The sequence below is a fragment of the Megalobrama amblycephala genome, linkage group LG23 (assembly GCF_018812025.1).
Source record: "Megalobrama amblycephala isolate DHTTF-2021 linkage group LG23, ASM1881202v1, whole genome shotgun sequence".
Taxonomy (NCBI): Eukaryota; Metazoa; Chordata; class Actinopteri; order Cypriniformes; family Xenocyprididae; genus Megalobrama; species Megalobrama amblycephala.
The window spans coordinates 24,236,550-24,255,088 of record NC_063066.1 but is presented as its reverse complement, the minus strand read 5'-3'; the positions used below and the strand labels follow the sequence as shown (position 1 = coordinate 24,255,088).

The 18,539-nt window shown below is 34.9% G+C and overlaps 1 protein-coding gene across 4 annotated transcripts; it reads left to right on the top strand.

The window, feature by feature from the left end:
- Nucleotides 1–8,065: 8,065 nt before the first annotated feature.
- LOC125258945 lies at nt 8,066–18,538 on the top strand. 4 transcript variants are annotated; one of them, XM_048176195.1, is made up of 13 exons: nt 8,066–9,482; nt 10,220–10,479; nt 11,013–11,123; nt 11,404–11,514; nt 11,597–11,662; nt 11,747–11,794; nt 12,022–12,147; nt 12,276–13,203; nt 13,442–13,752; nt 14,711–14,889; nt 15,328–15,500; nt 15,818–15,998; nt 16,570–18,538. In XM_048176195.1, exons 1-8 carry the CDS (start codon nt 9,356–9,358, stop codon nt 12,390–12,392), a joined length of 966 nt encoding a protein of 321 aa, XP_048032152.1. In that variant the 5' UTR covers nt 8,066–9,355; the 3' UTR covers nt 12,393–13,203; nt 13,442–13,752; nt 14,711–14,889; nt 15,328–15,500; nt 15,818–15,998; nt 16,570–18,538. The 4 variants fall into 4 exon arrangements, with proteins under 4 accessions (XP_048032152.1, XP_048032150.1, XP_048032149.1 ...); XM_048176193.1 differs by having other exon boundaries at nt 11,597–11,794; nt 12,276–12,461; nt 12,719–13,203; nt 16,570–18,537; XM_048176192.1 differs by having other exon boundaries at nt 11,597–11,794.
- Nucleotide 18,539: the final 1 nt, after the last annotated feature.

The following is an 18,539-nucleotide window of genomic DNA, read 5'->3' as shown; positions in this document are numbered from 1 at the left end:
AAGTACTCGATCTTGAACTTTTCATACATTCCTATTGACTCCTTCTGTTGTTACTTTAGCAATTCATGAGCCCATATTTGACATACTGAACATATTTCTGGCAAATTAGTCCTCGATCAAGAATCTTCTATACTGACTCATTGACACCTTAAGATGAAATGTCAACTACAGATTATTGAATATTTGACCTAATGGACATATTTCTGGTCCAAGGGTACTCGATCTTGAACTTTTAACACTTACTCTTTGATTGAGGCATGTATGAACCCATTTTGACCTAGTGAACAAATTTCTGGCAAGTTTGTCCTCAGGCATGAACTTTTAATATAAGCTCACTGACTCCTTCTGATGACATGTCAGCCTTACAGTATTGCATATTTGACCTAAAGGACATATTTCTGGTCAAAGAGTACTCGATCTTGAACTTTTCATATATTACTATTGACTCCTTCTGATGTCACTTCAACCATACAGAAGTCTGTATTAGACCCACTGAACATATTTCTGGCAAATTAGTCCTCCATCAAGAATTATCTCTACTGACTAATTGATGCCTTCTGATGTTATTTCAGACAGACAATGGTCCATATTTAACCTACAGAATTATTTATGGCCAAAGAGTACTCGATATTGAACTTTTTATATATATACTCATTAAAGTCTTCTCATCAGCTGAACTGAAGTTCATATTAGAACTTTTTATATTATTAACTTTTTTATATAAACTCCTTGACTTCTTCTGATGATACATCAGCCACACAGTATCGCATACTTGACCTAAAGGACATATTTCTGGCCCAAAACTACTCGATCTTGAAGTTTTTATAAATAGATACTGACAGCTTCTGATGTCACACCAGCCATACTGTAGTACATATTTGACCTATTGAACATATTTTTGGCACAAAACTACTCGACCTTGAACTTTCAATACATACTTGTTGATTCACTCTGATCTTCCTTCAAGCCATATATGAACCCATTTTGACCTACTGAACAAATTTCTGGCAAATTTGTCCTCAGGCATGAACTTTTAATATAAGCTCATAGAATCCTTCTGATGACACGTCAGCCATACAGTATTGCATATTTGACATAAAGTACATATTTCTGGCCAAAGAGTTCTCGATCTTGAACTTTTCATAAAATACTATTGACTCCTTCTGATGTTACTTCAGCCATACCTAAACCCATGTTTGACCTACTGAATATATTTCTGGCAAATTTTTCCTCAGGAATGAACTTATTATAGAAGCTCATTGACTCCTTCTGATGTTACTTCAGCCATTCATGAGCACATATTAGACTGAGGAAACATATTTCTGGCAAATTAGTCCATGATCATTAACTTTACATGCATACTTATTGACTCCTGATGATTTTATTTCAGCCATAAAATGTCCATATTAGACCTTTTAAACATTTTTTTGTCCCAAGAGTACTTGATCATGAACTTTCTATACATACTCATTGATTTTATCTGATGTTACGTCTGCCAGGCAGTGGTCAGACAGAACATATTTCTGGCAAATTAGTTCTCGATCAAGAACCTTCTATACTGACTCATTGACACCTTCTGATGAAATGTCAACTATAGATTATTGAATATTTGACCGAATGGACATATTTCTGGTCCAAGGGAAATCGATCTTGAACTTTTAACACATACTCATCGATTCACTCTGATCTTACTTCAGGCATATATGAAACAATTTTTACCTACTGAACAAATTTCTGGCTAATCTGTCCTCAGGCATGAACTTTTTATAGAAGCTCACTGACTCCTTCTAATGACATGTCAGCCATACAGTATTGCATATTTGACCTAAAGGACATATTTCTGGTCAAAGAGTACTCGATCTTGAACTTTTCATATATTACTATTGACTCCTTCTGATGTTACTTCAGCCTGAGTAACCATGTTACCTGAGCCCATGTTTGACCTACTGAACATGTTTCTAGCAAATTAGTCCTCGATCAAGAACCTTCTATACTGACTTACTGACTCCTTCTGATGACATGTCAGCCTTACAGTATTGCATATTTGACCTAAAGGACATATTTCTGGTCAAAGAGTACTCGAGCTTGAACTTTTTATATATTACTATTGACTCCTTCTGATGTCACTTCAACCATACAGAAGTCCGTATTAGACCCACTGAACATATTTCTGGCAAATTAGTCCTCCATCAAGAATTATCTCTACTGACTAATTGATGCCTTCTGATGTTATTTCAGACAGACAATGGTCCATATTTAACCTACAGAATTATTTATGGCCAAAGAGTACTCGATATTGAACTTTTTATATATATACTCATTAAAGTCTTCTCATCAGCTGAACTGAAGTTCATATTAGAACTTTTCATATTATTAACTTTTTTATATAAACTCCTTGACTTCTTCTGATGATACATCAGCCACACAGTATTGCATATTTCACCTAAAGGACATATTTCTGGCCCAAAACTACTCGATCTTGAAGTTTTTATAAATAGATACTGACAGCTTCTGATGTCACACCAGCCATACTGTAGTACATATTTGACCTATTGAACATATTTTTGGCCCAAAACTACTCGACCTTGAACTTTCAATACATACTCGTTGATTCAGTGGTCAGACAGAACATATTTCTGGCAAATTAGTTCTCGATCAAGAACCTTCTGTACTGACTCATTGACACCTTCTGATGAAATGTCAACTATAGATTATTGAATATTTGACCAAATGGACATATTTCTGGTCCAAGGGAAATCGATCTTGAACTTTTAATGTCCAGCGACACGGCCGTAACGCCTTGCTTTCAGTGAGAATTGAGAAATATTTCATGTCAAACCTCCAATGAGGCAAAGGGCATGGGAATTTTGTCTTCATGAAAATCACATATTGGGGTATAATTTTGTCATCATGTTGGTATATTTTCAATTTTAACGGCATAAAGTGACTTCTGATTCCAAACAATTTCTCAATATAAAACAATATAAAACACCTAACAGAGCCAGACGAAAAAGTCAGTAATTTTAGATGTCGTTTTGGCCTTTATTCACATAAAAAAAAATAGCAAAATGACGGGATTGAGACCACTAGCGGGAACTCGATCATGTTAGAGCGCTAAACAAGAGGCTATAAGGTTTAGAAATGTAATGTTTAGGTTAAAATATAAATGTACAAATAATAATAATTTAATGAATGAAAATTAATCAATGTCATTTAGGCTGGCTCTTGAAGCGAGTCTATTGACGCCAGAGAAAAAGCCACTAGAGGGCGCTTTAGCGTCTGTGTGTATGACGAGAAACACTGGAAATTAAATGTAGCATTTTTACATATTAAATAACAATTTGAATATCATTTATGTTATTTTTTATAAAATATTAATCTTGTATAAAGAAAATTGGCTTGTATCTGCTAATTCTATTCATCAATGTTAAATTAAAAAACAAAGAAACCGCATTTTCCATATTTCATTTCTGGTTTAAAAAAGGAAAAACGAATGGACGCAAAAGTACACGGACCAATATTTGACATAATGGACATATTTCTGGCCACAGAGTACTCAATCTTGAACTTTTTATACATACAAATTGACTGCTTCTGATTACAGTTTTTTTTAATTGCTTTGGTGCAATTTTCAAAAGTAACTGGTAAATTTTCAAAACTCTTAGTACTAATATCACAGCAAATCATCAAAAGTGCACTTTTTTCAAACATTTCAGCATATTTTCAATTGTGTTAGTACAATACACAAAATCACAAAGAATCCTTTTCACAACACAAAATAAGTGTTTCATCTATATAAATGTTTCATTCACAGTAACTGCCTTTCATAATGCTATTACTATCAAACTTTTGATTTGCATCTCTTTTCGTTCAGTTTAATACATTTGTCTATTATTAAATACAACTGAACTTAATGGTTAATCAATGAATCATTTGGTACACCTATAGATTTCTATAGATATTGATTTTATAGGCATAGTTTTATAGAACATATTTGCAATTTACGTTATGGATAACCAAATGTAACAAATTCTTTTTACATTATAAGCAATGTATCTCAAATTTACCTAGATGATAACCACAATTTTCAAAGTGTGTGTGTGTGTGTGTGTGTGTGTGTGTGTGTGTGTATGCGTGTGCGTCTGTGGTCCTGGTAAACACTGCGCTGTGAACCAAATGTCTCCATGAGGAAAACAGCTTATAAATCTTATGAAATAAAATTTTTATAAAATGTAAAAATGCAGAAAGTTTTCTGTGATAGGTTTATGGGTAGGGGATAGAATATAGCATTTATAAGTAAAAATCATTATGTCTATGGAAAGTCCCCATAAAACATGGCAAACCAACATCATTTTACATTATAGAATGCCATGTGATGCTGTAAGAAGAGGCATTACCATGGCAGAGACTGACACATTTCTGTAACTCACCCTTCATCAGTAAAGATCAACTACAGTATAGATTCATGTGGTACAGTAGGAACATTTGCTGTATTGCCAGCACACTCTGTTCTATACAAAACATCATGACTGTGTCATACTTTATCAAACCTTTTGATAGCATACTGAATAGATATTATTACAAACATTATGGATTTTATGTCAATTATGTAATTTAGGTAATGTAAGTGTTTTTTTCTAATGTGGCATCTGTAGCCTGTGATAACTATGATAATGATAATTATTTCAGCATAAAGGGTGATTTGAAACATGTATCTTGCATTGTTTGCTGTTGGATGAACTGATTGTTAAAAGTACTAAACTGAAAGAAGATCATACTGTTGTGTTTTGGTGATTAAACCAAATGTTCTCATTACATATTACAATGATCTTGTGTTTGAAACAGTGATTATGTAAAATGAAACTTGTACAGCTAGAATGAAAGCATTCCATCAGGTTTTGAAAGAATGACTAGCTGCGTTACAAGTGTGATCAGTTTGGATTTTTGTACTAAGAGTTTTGAAAATGTACACCTTAGATGTGAAAATAGTACCAAAGCGAATAAAAAAAACTGTACCATCCTTTGGTTGGACATTTGGTTCACAACGCAGGGTTTACCATGACTTTGTTTTGTTTTTTTGGTCCCCATGAGGAAAACGGCTTTTAAATCATACAAAATTGTATTTTTATAAAATGTAAAAATGCAGAATGTTTTCTGTGATGGTAGGTTTAGAGTTAGGGGATATAATATATAGGATGAACTGATTGTTTAAAGTACTAAACTGAAAGAAAATCATACTGTTGTGTTTCGGTGATTAAACCAAATGTTCTCATTACATATTACAATAATCTTGTGTTTGAAACAATGATTATGTGGACTAAAAACATGTGCAACTGACTGAAAGCATTCCATTAGGTTTTGAAAGAATGACTAGCTGTGTTACAAGCAGGGCTTGACATTAACTTTTTTGCTCACCAGCCAATGTGGCTAGAGGTTTTCCAAAGTTACTAGCCACTCAGCATTTTCACTGGCCACAATTTTGCTGTTGGGAAATTACATTTTATATGATTACAGTTGACTTTGGCATGCTTAAATTACTTGATTTTGAGTCATTTTACTTGATTTACAAGATTTAAAACCCTTTCAAACTTACAAATGCAGACTGACCACCCAAATCAATACTATACATTGTATATATCAGGTATGTACAGTTATTTTTGTTAGGCTATATAAAAAGAACAAAGAAGCAAATTACAAATAGTAATTTAAAATATATATATATATTTTTAGATATATGTTTATTTAGCATACATGTATACATTTATTTAACATTTGTTGATGTTTGATTAACATTAATGACAGACAGGTATTTATTTGGAGGCTGCTGAATGCATGGACGTCATATACTGACACATATCCAGTTTTTACCCACCTCTTTACGTCCACTTAGCCGTAAGCCATAGCCGACTGTATTCACGCGAGATACACACGATGCATTTTGACATCTGTGTGTGCGTGTATTCAGACGCAAGGAGAACTGATCGCGCACGCGAGCGCTTCTGTTGTGTCATTCAGCGCGATTCCGCCTATCCCGCCTTCACTAACCGCAAGTTAATCGATAAAGAATTGTGACTGAAATGTAATTTTGTGATACGACGAGCTTGGCTACTTTTCGTTTGGCTGAAGGCTGAAATTATATTCAACCCGCCAAAGTGGCTAGTGGGAGTGGCTGTCTTACCCGCCACAGCTGAAATCTACCCGCATTTGGCGGGTTGGCGGGTGTTAATGTCAAGCCCTGGTTACAAGTGTGATCAGTTTGGATTTTTGTACTAAGAGTTTTGAAAATGTACACCTTACTTGTGAAAATAGTACCAAAGCGAATAAAAAAAAACTGTATGAGGTTGTGTGAGAAAAGTGTTGAAAAAAGTCCACTGTATATACAGTCTACCCTATAGACCTTGTCGGTACACGATCCGTTCCACCTGCACGATCCGTTTCACGCATGCGCGTAATTACGTAGTAGAAAACGTCACGTTTTCCTACACTATCGGTACCTGATCGGTACCTACTAATGAAACACTTGACGGCAAGGCGGCATAACTGTGTAACGTTAGTTGTATTGTGTTTAACATTTAACAGCGGGTCTATTTTGATGCTTTTAAATGTAGCTTAGGCTATGCATTAGGATGTGTTTACTTGGTTGCCAATCCAAAATAATAAAGGAGTTGTGAGTCGTTACATGAACATACATGATCAGTTTCCTCTATACTCTCCTTTGCGATTCATTGCTGGTATAAGGCTTAACTTCCTTAACTTGCCGTGTTTTGGTCTGAGGTCAGTAGTAGTCAAAGACGGTTTGTGACGTTTTTTTTATTAAAAGCTGCTAATAGTTAACTTTTAAGTTAAGTAATTTTGTATTAGTATGGGTCTATATAGGCTAATATATATCTGTATAATCTAAATGAGGAAAATAACCCCTTCAGTGTTGTTTACAGAAGACACTAAGGAATATAATATGCATTTCTGCCAAGACTGCACTTACATAAAGAAAGAACTACAAACAAGTGTGGGGAAACGTTATAGAGTATTTCAAACTGACAATGGAAATGACTTGAAAGAAGCATGTGTGCACACAGGAGTTTTATTTAAGAGTAAAAATTCTCTCTCTCTCTCTCTCTCTCTCTCTCTCTCTCTCTCTCCCTCTCCCTCACACACACACACTCTCTCCCTCACACGCACTCTCTCCCTCACACTCACACACACACACACATAACGGATCGTGCAGGTCGTCGCAAAACAGAATTATCATTTGCGCATGTGCGTTTTCTAAAGAGTCTACTACGCATGCGTAGAACGGATCGTGCAGGTGGAACGGATCGTGTACCGACACTTAGAGCAGACGTCACAATTACGTCACTTGCAGCTGCGCGCGCATAGTGGTTGCAGAAAAATAGCGGTAGCAATTGGAGGAAAATGTGCAAGATCCACAGAATAAGAGAAAAACGTTTTGTTGTGCCTCTGGATGTTGGAATCGGAATGCAAAAAAATATAGTCTTCATTTTTAAAGAAAACCATCGTTGAAAACGTCCTTTGAAGCTAAACGGAGACGTTTCACAGACTGCACTGATGACACCTGCAAGGATTAGTCTACTATTAAAGCAGGAATTTGATGTAAACAGTAAGTCTACATATTATTACAATATTCACATATGCAGTTCAGAGGACATACATACATAGCAGTTACAGCATGAAATAATATTTAAACCTATAACATTTTACATAGATAACTTTTAAACATAGTCTATAAAATTTTTATTTCACAATTCTGACTTTTTTTCTTGCATTTGCGTGTTTATGACTCCCAGTTCGGCCATTATAACTCGCAATTGTGAGTTTATTTCACAATTCTGAGGGGAAAAAAGTCAGAATTGCGGGATGAATTGCAATTCAGAAAACGAGTATAACGAGTTACAGGATAACGAGCATATCTCACAATTCTGTTTTTCTTTGTAACAAATGTGAGATATAAACTCAGGTTTGCGAGAAATAAAAGTCAGAATTGTGAGATATAAACTCGAAATTAACTTTTTTTTATTCTTTTATTTCGTGGCTTCCATAGACTGCTACTGCTCAACTGTCATTTTCTGCAACCAGGTAGGCTCCGCCCATAAAAAACGTCATCGCTGTTTGCAAACACCAAATTGGTCTGTAGATCAGTGATTCCCAACCATGAGTATGTGGAAAGATTTTGATGTTGCTTTGTGACTTTAATGTTACATAATATCCAGTATAATATGAGAATAATAAGTATGGTGTTGATAAGGGGTACTTGAGCTTAGTGATGGACCTGTGGAGGTTGGGAAACACTGCTGGCTATCTACAAAATGAGCAAGAAATTAAGGATGACAGATTAATCACACCAGGGTATCTTACAGTACATGCATTTTATTAGGTGGATACATCTGTGGAGGTTTATTTCAGTCATTGATTTGGCACAAACTATTCAAACAAATTTTTGAAGACTCACAAGTTTTAAAAAAGGCAAAGACACATCAAAGAGTCAAATTAAAATGCATTAGACTAGACTAGCCCCTTAGGTTATTCGCTCATATTTCGCTCACAAAATTACTTTATTCACTCTTGCGCCACCCAGTGAAAACAAATATCTCAGGAACCGAATATATTGTAACACCAGGTCACAGGCTGGAGGACAGAGGAGTGAGGAAACGAGTATCCATTTAAGTATGGCAAGCCGTTTTAGCATTAAATACTCCTTCCCATACTAGTCATAAATCAGTTTTGACTAGTCATAATTCCAGTTCCAGATATCTCTTCTGCAATTTTGACTCGTCGTAATTGCAATTAAGATATCTACAATGTGATTGTGACTAGTCATAATATGCATTGAAGATATCTACAATGTTAATTTGACTAGTCGTAATATACATTACAGATATCTACAATGCTTTTATGACTAGTCATATTCTTCCATTGACTTCAATTGGAAAATATTTTCAGATATCTACAAATGAGTTTTGACTAGTAGAAATTGTAATTAAAGATATCTCCAATTTGATTATGACTAGACAAAACCCAGTTAGAGATATCTCAAATTATAATTTGCACTAGTGGTGATTTAAATTAGAGATATCTCTAAATTAGAGATATCTCCAACCATGTCATCAGATCAAGAGATGCCGCTAGCGACCTTTGACAGAATTTTAACAGCATCTTAAGAGCCAGACAACAGCTCTCAGTTAACACTAATAACAACCTCCTTACTTCAACTAGACGCCTTTTCCGGCATCAGGTCCAACAACTTCACAGTAAGTCGGGCTGTGCTATGTAACCATTTCCATAATAAACAGTAATTTACCAATGTTTAAGATATTATTTAACTGTGTATTTTTTGTGTATGCCAGGACCACCGGGAAGGCAAGAAAATTCTGTCTGGCAAACACACCTTTTCCTCCTCTCTGGCCCAGATATTGAGATTTTACCATCTACAACAGAGCTTGAGCGGTTTGCGAACATGGGATTGGGTAAATATATACTTGATAAGGATTTCAGATGTAACACAGTGTTATTTGAATTGTAATTCCAAAATAAATTTCAAAACCATTTTGTAACGGAGGTTGCTCAAAACATTAGCTTATCCTGTTTATTCATAAAAAGAAATTACTTTCAGGATAGATCATAAAAACAAGTATTTAGAAATATTTTATTTTATTTAGCTATTTTATTTTTTTCTATAATTTAACTTTTACACTCTAAGACTTAATGCACAGATCATTTGACACACAGTATCAGATTGTTTTGTTTCACCAATTGCTATGGTTATCATAATCACTTGGATTCAGCTGCACATTTAAATGAGTTTATTAAAGCAAAAACTTTTTATTTTGTAGTTAGTAGCAGGAAAAACCTTAATACAGCCTTAAAAAAGTGAGCAAAGATTGCTGGCATTATAATCACTGAAGCTGTTTATTACTTTAGGTCAATCTGAGGTATGCAAAGTAGTACACTTTCAAAAACTCATAATCAATGGAGCTGTCTACACTGCAATGATTTTCTTATCATACTTTCTGATTATATTTTCTTGGTGGGCATAAACGTATTTTAAATACAGGAAAAAAATCCTTTTAAAAACAGGAAATGTTACTCATTGTTAACCAAACTTGGTAGTGATCTGTATATTAAACCTGATCTATTACATACAGTATATGATTAGCTGATGAGCTGTATTTTATGTTGCTTATGTGTACTTTCAATTTTGTAGGTAGACCAGTGCATGAAACAACAGGGAGAGGAATCCAGCGATCAAAAATTCAATTAAATTGGACTCTGTCTGAATTGGACAATTTTGTCTGCCAGTGCTACCCAACTACCCAACCCAATTTAAACTTAATAGGTTTTCATTTGGCAAGAGCAGGAAAAGGACGGAAGATAGAAAAAGTGCATGCAAATAGTGTGAAAGACCTAAAAAAAGCAATTGGAAAGGGCAGGCTCTATATAGTCCCAAGAGCTGAGGTTTCACAGGTATGACTTCACTACATGTTAAACAAAGTCCAAGGGCCAGATTTACTGACAGATTTACAATGTACTAGTATTTCTCAGAACTTTACACTTCCATCAGTGCATTGTGTTCTCATACTAATTTGTCCTGTTTAGTAAATCTGGCCCTAAATGTTCAAATGAATGAGCCATTTCTTTAAGACATGTTCAGTTGAATTGGCCTTTAATTTAACTTTGATAAATTATATGTTTCTGTTTCACAGACAGGGCTTAGCTTAAGCCAGTACTAGGCCTTAGATAAGATGATGTGCAAGAAAATGTTACATGTGTGCATATTGTGACAGAACAATGGAGCTGACATATTTTTACATCTGTCAGAGCAAGATATTTTCAGTTGAGACAGTTCAAACATGCATTTTAGTCTAGGACTAGCCTTAAGCCTTGTCTGTGAAACTGGGTGTTAATGTTAGGTGACAGTTCAAGTAACATCTTTACTGGGCAGTGACTCTAACAAATTCTTTGTCATTGTTTTTTTTTTTTTTTTTGTCTTCTCTTAGGTAATGACACCATCCGCAGCCATTCCCCAGAACTCACAACATCCATCCAACACTACAGCACTTGATGAAACATCCTTCAATGCTGAGACTACAGAATCTGTTAATCTGTGTGTGAGTGAAGTTATTTAATGCAATTTTATGTAAATCACCCACAGAACTTTATAATCCATCAGTGCATTTATGGGATTGTGTTTTTATGCTAATTTGTCCTGTTTAGTAAATCTGGCCTTAGATGTACAAATGAACGAGCCATTTCTTTTAGACATGTTCAGTTAAATTGGCCTTACATTTAACCTTAATATAAATGATATGTTTGTGCACAGCAAGTAACTTCTTTACTGTGCAGTGACTCTAACAAATTCTTTGTCATTGTTTTTTTGTCTTCACTTAGGTAATGAAACCATCCGCAGGCATTCCCCAGAACTCACAACAACCATCCAACACTACAGCACTTGATGAAACCTTCTTCAATGCTGAGACCCCAGAATCCATAAATCTGCGTGTGAGTGAAGTTATTTTTGATGTTGTCAATGGTTGTAAATATGACTGATTTGTGACTCATAGTTATACTTTATTTCCTTCAGGAGTGGCAAGCTATACGTTCCCAGCAAGATGAAGAATATAATGCTTTGTTGGCAGATATACAAAAGGTAATTTTTGACTATTTGCAGTTTGCTTGCCAAGGTTCAATTTTGTTTAAAACAAAAATGTGTAATACATATATGGTATTGCAGGACAGAAGGAGGCACTGCTATGAGGTTCTGGAAGAAAAGCGCAAAAAGGTTAGTAAATATTTTATTGTTTAATTTTCTTTTTTTTAATATATATATATATATATATATATATATATATATATATATATATATATATATTAGTAAATATTAGTTAGTAAATATTTTATTGTTTCATTTTCTTTTTTTTAATGTATATATATATATATATATATATATATATATATATATATATATATATATATATATATATATATATTATTTATTTGTTTTTTTAGGCCATTGAGGAAAGACGCCAGCGAATGGCAGCCCGTGTTGAACCTCTAGATGGGGAATATCTGAAAGCTAAATATCCAAATGGAGATGTGAATAAGAGGAAGTTCATCATGTCTGATCCAATTCAAGTAAGAAGTTCATTGTGAAGAAGGATTAAGGTTTCTCTATTTCATAGATGTTTTATTTAGTTCTTTTTCCTCATTTCTGGAATTCTGTATTTTATTAACATTTGCCATCATGGGCTCTTTGTTTTTAGGACTTGTTTGATTTTATTGGACAAGATGAAATGGCCAGTGAGGTGTTCAGAATCCAGGAAGCTACTTCTTCAGATGCTATCGAGAGCACTTCTACTGGGTCAATTTCAGATACATGACAGATTATAACTCATCATGCCCAAATGTATAGAGTCAGTAAAAGTTACAGTCTACATTAATGTCTGTGTGTAAGTGTTTGGAATCTTTTCCAGTGTAAGTAAATAGTTTTCAAATGTGTTGAGTTCCTCCTTAGAATGAAAAAAGTGTCATAAAAAAGTGTCATAAAGTGTGCTTCAAGCTTAACTCAGAATAGAGCATACTCAGCATAGAGTAAGAGGTTGATTCTTGGGATTTAAGAATCAGATTGTCTAAATGAGAATTGATTCAATTTGAGAAATCAACAATTTTAACTCAACATTATAGTTCTTTGTTCTTTTAATTTCAGGAAAAACACTGTGACCCTGTAAATGTTGCCCAGCCTCCAGTGGATTCACCCTTTGTTCAGCCTTCAGTGGCTCTATCCCCAGTGCAGTCTCCAGTCGCTCTGACCTCTGCCCAGTCTCCAGTTGCTCTGACCTCTGCCCAGTCTCCAGTTGCTCTGACCTCTGCCCAGTCTCCAGACGCTCTGACCTCTGCCCAGTCTCCAGTCGCTCTGACCTCTGCCCAGTCTCCAGACGCTCTGACCTCTGCCCAGTCTCCAGTCGCTCTGACCTCTGCCCAGTCTCCAGTTGCTCTGCCCTCTATACAGCCTTCTGTGGCTTTGTTCACAGCCCAGACTCCATTCGTTAATTTTAATTTTGAAGACCAACCTACAGAGCCAATTGTCATTGATATTGATGAAGAGACACCACTTAGTTCTCCATCTCCCCAGCCATCAGACATTGTAAATCTATTCCTAATAGATCAAGGGAGGTCCGTGGCCCTAGATGAGTATGTTCCTATATATGCTTATTTACTAACAGTTAAAATATTTTTTTATGCATTCGCAAATTAACATTACACACACACAAAGCCAACAACTCTTCATTTAAAAATAATGGGATGAGGTTGCTTTGTGACTGGAAGTCCCTGTATGTGTGAGCGGGGCTTTATGCAACTAGCAATAATCTAAAATATACCATAATGTTCAGCATTTGACTAAAAACAATTCAATCTTTGTCTCTTGCAGGGTTGACCTACAGACCATTCTAAAAAAACTGCAAAGCAAAATTGATGGAAACATCTGCCCAACAGCAAACTAAATAAATGTGTTCAGAGAAAACGTACTACAGTGCAGCCTGCAAGCTGTCAAGCGGCAACGATTCAACCCACAAGCAAAATTAGATGTAGTGTTTGTTGATGCTAAGGAAAATGGGGAAAGGGCAATAGATGAAGGCGGCCCTACTAGAGAATACTTGCGGTTGCTGATGCGGGCCATCCATCAATCAAATGTCTTTCAGGGCCATGAGAAAGACCGGAGTTTGGCTCTAGACACACAAGGTTAGTACTCCTGTTAAAACAGAAAGCTTTTGTGTCAGGTTATGTTGTAATGCTATTCAGTTATTTGGTATCCATGAAAAAAATTGTAAAAATGTAAAATGTCCATTATAATGACACTGTATATATATATATAATGCGACACTGTATTATATGTCTCATGCTGTTTACACCTTGTTTGCACTGTAAGTTATGATAAAAGGATTTTGTGAGAACGCAGAAATCATGTTGCAGTGATGAGATCACTGCATTCACTTGATCAATGCTCAGTGCTCTTTCCTGCAACCTTTCAGGTGATGAGGGTAGATCTAAATATAATCCTATAATCAACACCTCACACTTTGTTAATCTATACAGCTTTTATAATAAAAATTTGTAAACTTGTTCAACAGTTGCACGTGTGTATATATAACTGTTTCATATGCAAAGATGTTTGTGTGGAAGCTGCCACAAAATAAAAAAAGGTAACTGTGACTTTTTATCTAACAATTTTGACTTTTTCTCACAATTGTGTGATTTTTTTTTTTTCTCTCAGAATTATGGGATATAAACTTGCAATTGTGATTTTAAAGCTTATAGAGTTGACTTATAAAGTTTATATCTCACAGTCATGACTTTATAGTACACAATTTTGATTATATAACTTGCAGTTGTTAGTTCATATTATGCAATTCTAAGAAAAAAGAATTTGGACAAATATGAGACCTACAAAGAGTCAAAAAGATGAATCTGTTTAAAAAAATTGTCTGTTTTCCTGTTACATTAGAAATGCAAGACTGTAGAATGTAAGGATGACAGTCCTGTTTTCATTTAAAATTGTCCAATTATGATCAGATCTCCTGAATTCTAAAAACAAAAATTAAGCCAGGGGTGACTAAGGGGTAAAATATTAACTTTTAAAAGTATTCATAATGGTTCTGTAGGAATTTCTGACATCAATATTTCTTCTGTTTTACTTTAGCTTTGGAGAATAGGTTGTATGCATCAGTGGGGAAGATGATTGCTGTGTGTGTCGTCCATGGAGGAGTTGGCCCACATTTCTTCTCCGAAAGGCTTTTTCAGCAGATCTGTGGTATGCCAACATCCTCTGCCTCAGTGGATGAGGTTGGAGATCATACATTGAGGGAGCAACTAATCAAGGTATGGAGATGTTTGAGAATTTAAATAATTGTTTAAAACATTATTTTTCATATGCAGTGCATTATTGTAGCTCCTCTATGCCCAGCCTCTCTCAAATGTGGCATTTTCTACAAAGCCCCTCCTTCCATCTGCTCTGATTGGTCAGCTGACCCAGTGCATTGTGATTGACCAAACACCACAAGTGTGTGTCAGAAATTTAATGCCCCTTACCATAATTATGAGCTACAGCTTTCAAAGTACATATAAAAACAGTTAATGAGTACATATTGCTCAGCTCTGCTTGAGCAGGCATCAGTGTCAAACAGAACACAGGGCATCTAGTGCTGCTTTTCCACCATCAGGCCAAACGATTCTCTTTGCTTTAACAGTTTTATTCTGTGCCGATAGAGATGGTTTTTCCTCACAATTGTAAAATTGCTTTTTTCGCATCTGTTTTAGATACAGGAAGCAACAACTGTTCAGGAGGCAAATTGTGCCATTACAGAAGCAGCAGACAGCTTAAATATCATTGGTGCCTTGAAATATATATCACACCTGACAGAAAGGAACTCTCTTGTCCAGTCAGCGGCAGAGTTCTTTGTAAATGGAAGACTGAGAGCTGCCTTGGACCAGTAAGTGATTTAAAGGGTTAGTCTGCCCAAATATTAAAATTCTGTTGTTAATTATTCACCCTCATGGGTTTCCACATCCCAGGACTTTAGTTAACTTCCAGAACACAAATAAAGATACTACCATGCTAACATCTCCTGAGAGTTGTCATGATAGAACACCTTTTGTGTTGCAAACATACAGTATATGAAGGTCTTACGGGTTGACCTGGGCATTTAATGACAGAATTAAAAAAATTTTGGGTGAAGTACCTTTCCTTTCTGACAACATAACTATAATCAGCTTGAAACTTCCATTGACTGCTATGTTTGTTATGCAGGTTTTCAGAAGGGTTGCTGGAAGAGATGAAAAAATATCCTGCACTTTTTTATGACATGTTCATCAAGCAAAGGACCTCTGCAGTCTTTTTCATGTGAAATTTTCCCCACAAGGCAGCAACAGGAGGGCAAAGGAAAACCAGACCATATGCTACTGGACTGACTGGTTGATCTACGTTGAAGGTATGAAATGTTTTTATGTAATTTTTTTTTTTCAAAATGTTAAAAATTTCTACAGTATAATGAGTGAATACTTAAATCCATTTTCCAAATTGTGTTTGTGCCTTGTCCTGAATCACTACAATTACAGTAAATATTTATATTCAGACTGTTTCATTATGAGCAGGACACATGCAGTTAAATTAATAGCTAGAATGCCAACGCTACTTTATGTAGCTTTTAATTCTCTTGTAATGTGTCATTTGTATTTGTTTTATGCTATTGGTCCTCTATAAACAAAGAGTGATTAATAAAAACAGTGACTTAGATTTGAAGAAAACAAGTGTTTGAAATGAAAAATTGTTATCTTATTTGTGGTGAATCTAACCATTATGCAGAACAAATACTTAGGATTGTATTTTTTTGTAATCAGACAAAATATAGAAACCATGCAGCTAGATGTAGTCATAATTAGACAGGCTGGCTAACTCTATTTAGATCAAAATATCGCTGTCAAAGAACTGCACGTACCACACATTTTATAATAGGTTAGAGTATTTTGAGGTTTGTGATTTTCTGTACATATATTTTGCAGAGGGAGAGACTGATGGATTCACCCTTGAGATGATAATGGAGTTTGCCACTGGAGCCTCCACAGTGCCACCTCTGGGTTTCCCCCACCACCCAGAAATAGAGTTCCTCCATCAAGACGGGAAAATCTTTCCAGAGGCCAATACTTGCCTCATTATACTACGACTGCCGATACACACAGACTATGAAATGTTCAAGACCTACATGACAGAGGGAATCATGCAGAGCCCATATTTTGGTGTTGCCTGAACTGGATAAATCTAGAACTACACTGTACATCCATAATGGATGGGGTTTTGTTGCATTGTGGTGAGTTTGTATCTTGTTGTCACTGTTGTTAAAAGGAGAGTTAGCCCAAATATGAAAATTGTCACTGTTCACTCACCCTCAGATAGTACCAATGTATTAGTTTTTTGTTTTTGGAATGAAACAAAACAATGTTAATTTTTCCTCTTTTAAAAAAGGAATAGTTCAGCAAAGAAAATTAATTGTTGTCAATGATTTATGACTTACAGAAGTCTCATGCTTTAAGCTTTAATATTACCTTTTTACATAAAGTAATTTTAGGTACAGTTACAACTGAGTACAGCTTTTATTAATTTAAAGTTCCATTTACAGTTTTTTACAATCACTTTGCTACTATTTTCAGAACCTTGATGTCATTTTTCACAACTCTAGACACAAAACTCACAACCAATGATCAAAATGCACATTTTTCAAAACTCTAATCCTTTTCTCAATTGCTTTGATACAATACACATAAAACTTAGATCATTCGTTCATTCAACAAAAATCACCTGTTCAATATGACACAACTTAACATCAAAGTACTACTATTTCAAAAGGCAATTCACACATTACATTTCAAATGAGTGTCTATTCATTTCCTTACAATGATCTAACTATCTATTGATACAACTGCTCAAAATGATAAGTAACTGTTGCATCACTCTTAATGCATAGTTGTATGGAAACAGAAAAACAATCTTCCATGTTTACTGTAAATCATGAAAGTTTCAAGATAACGAGATTCATTGTCACCAATTAGCGTGGAGCATGAACCAATTAGACTACAATATCTATGGATGTAGCCCAATATTTTATCATAATGCTTCATCAGACACTGTGTCTATGGCCCCAAATACTGTACCACCTTCTCACACTGCAAAAAATGCTGTTCTTACTTGGAGTTTTTGTCTTGTTTCTAGCCAAAATATCTTAAAGTTCTTAAATCAAGAAGCATTTTCTTGACAAATAAAAATTATTTTCTTGTTTTCAGGAAAAACTTACTTACAGTCTTTTACAATCACTTTGCTACTATTTTCAGAACCTTGATGTCATTTTTCAAAACTCTAGACACAAAACTTGTAACACAGGCTGTCTAGTGTTCAAAACATTGCATTGTGCATTCACATCTTTAAAGAAATCTTGCACTTGCACAATCATTGGTTCAAAACACAAATTTACTGTGAAATACCATTGAAACATAACTATAGATCACCCACACACAAGCAACCGATAGTTTCACTGTGTCATTGTTCGTACAATCATTAAATATTGTAGAACAAAATAGGTGATACAGGTTTCATTATGGTACTACATGTATAGTAAATACATCTCTTTAAAAGTACTGCAGTAGTAGAGAGAATACTACAGACACAGAATCATTGAACAAAGTTTGTAATATATTGATGAAAAACACTACAGTACAATCACAACATAGCTTTATTTGAATCAAAGCAAAAATAATTAGCTATGAAATAGAAAAGAAAAGACAGTACTGTAAAACATCAAATGCAGTGTTCCTCAACTTGCTTGTACTGTAAGAAACAAAACAGGAGTGCACTGCAAAACATGCTGTTCTTACTTAGAGTTTTTGTCTTGTTTCTAGTCAAAATATCTTATATTCATGAAGCATTTTCTTGACAAGTAAAAATTATTTTCTTGTTTTCAGGAACAATAAGTCAAAATTAA

Coding starts and splice junctions, on each gene's coding strand:
- LOC125258945 (XM_048176192.1), top strand. CDS start 9,356: ATGCCAGGACCACCGGGAAGGCAAGAAAATTCTGTCTGGCAAACACAC. Junction 11,515..11,596: donor CAGAATCCATAAATCTGCGT/GTGAGTGAAGTT, acceptor TATTTCCTTCAG/GAGTGGCAAGCTATACGTTC. Junction 11,795..12,021: donor TGGAAGAAAAGCGCAAAAAG/GTTAGTAAATAT, acceptor TTGTTTTTTTAG/GCCATTGAGGAAAGACGCCA.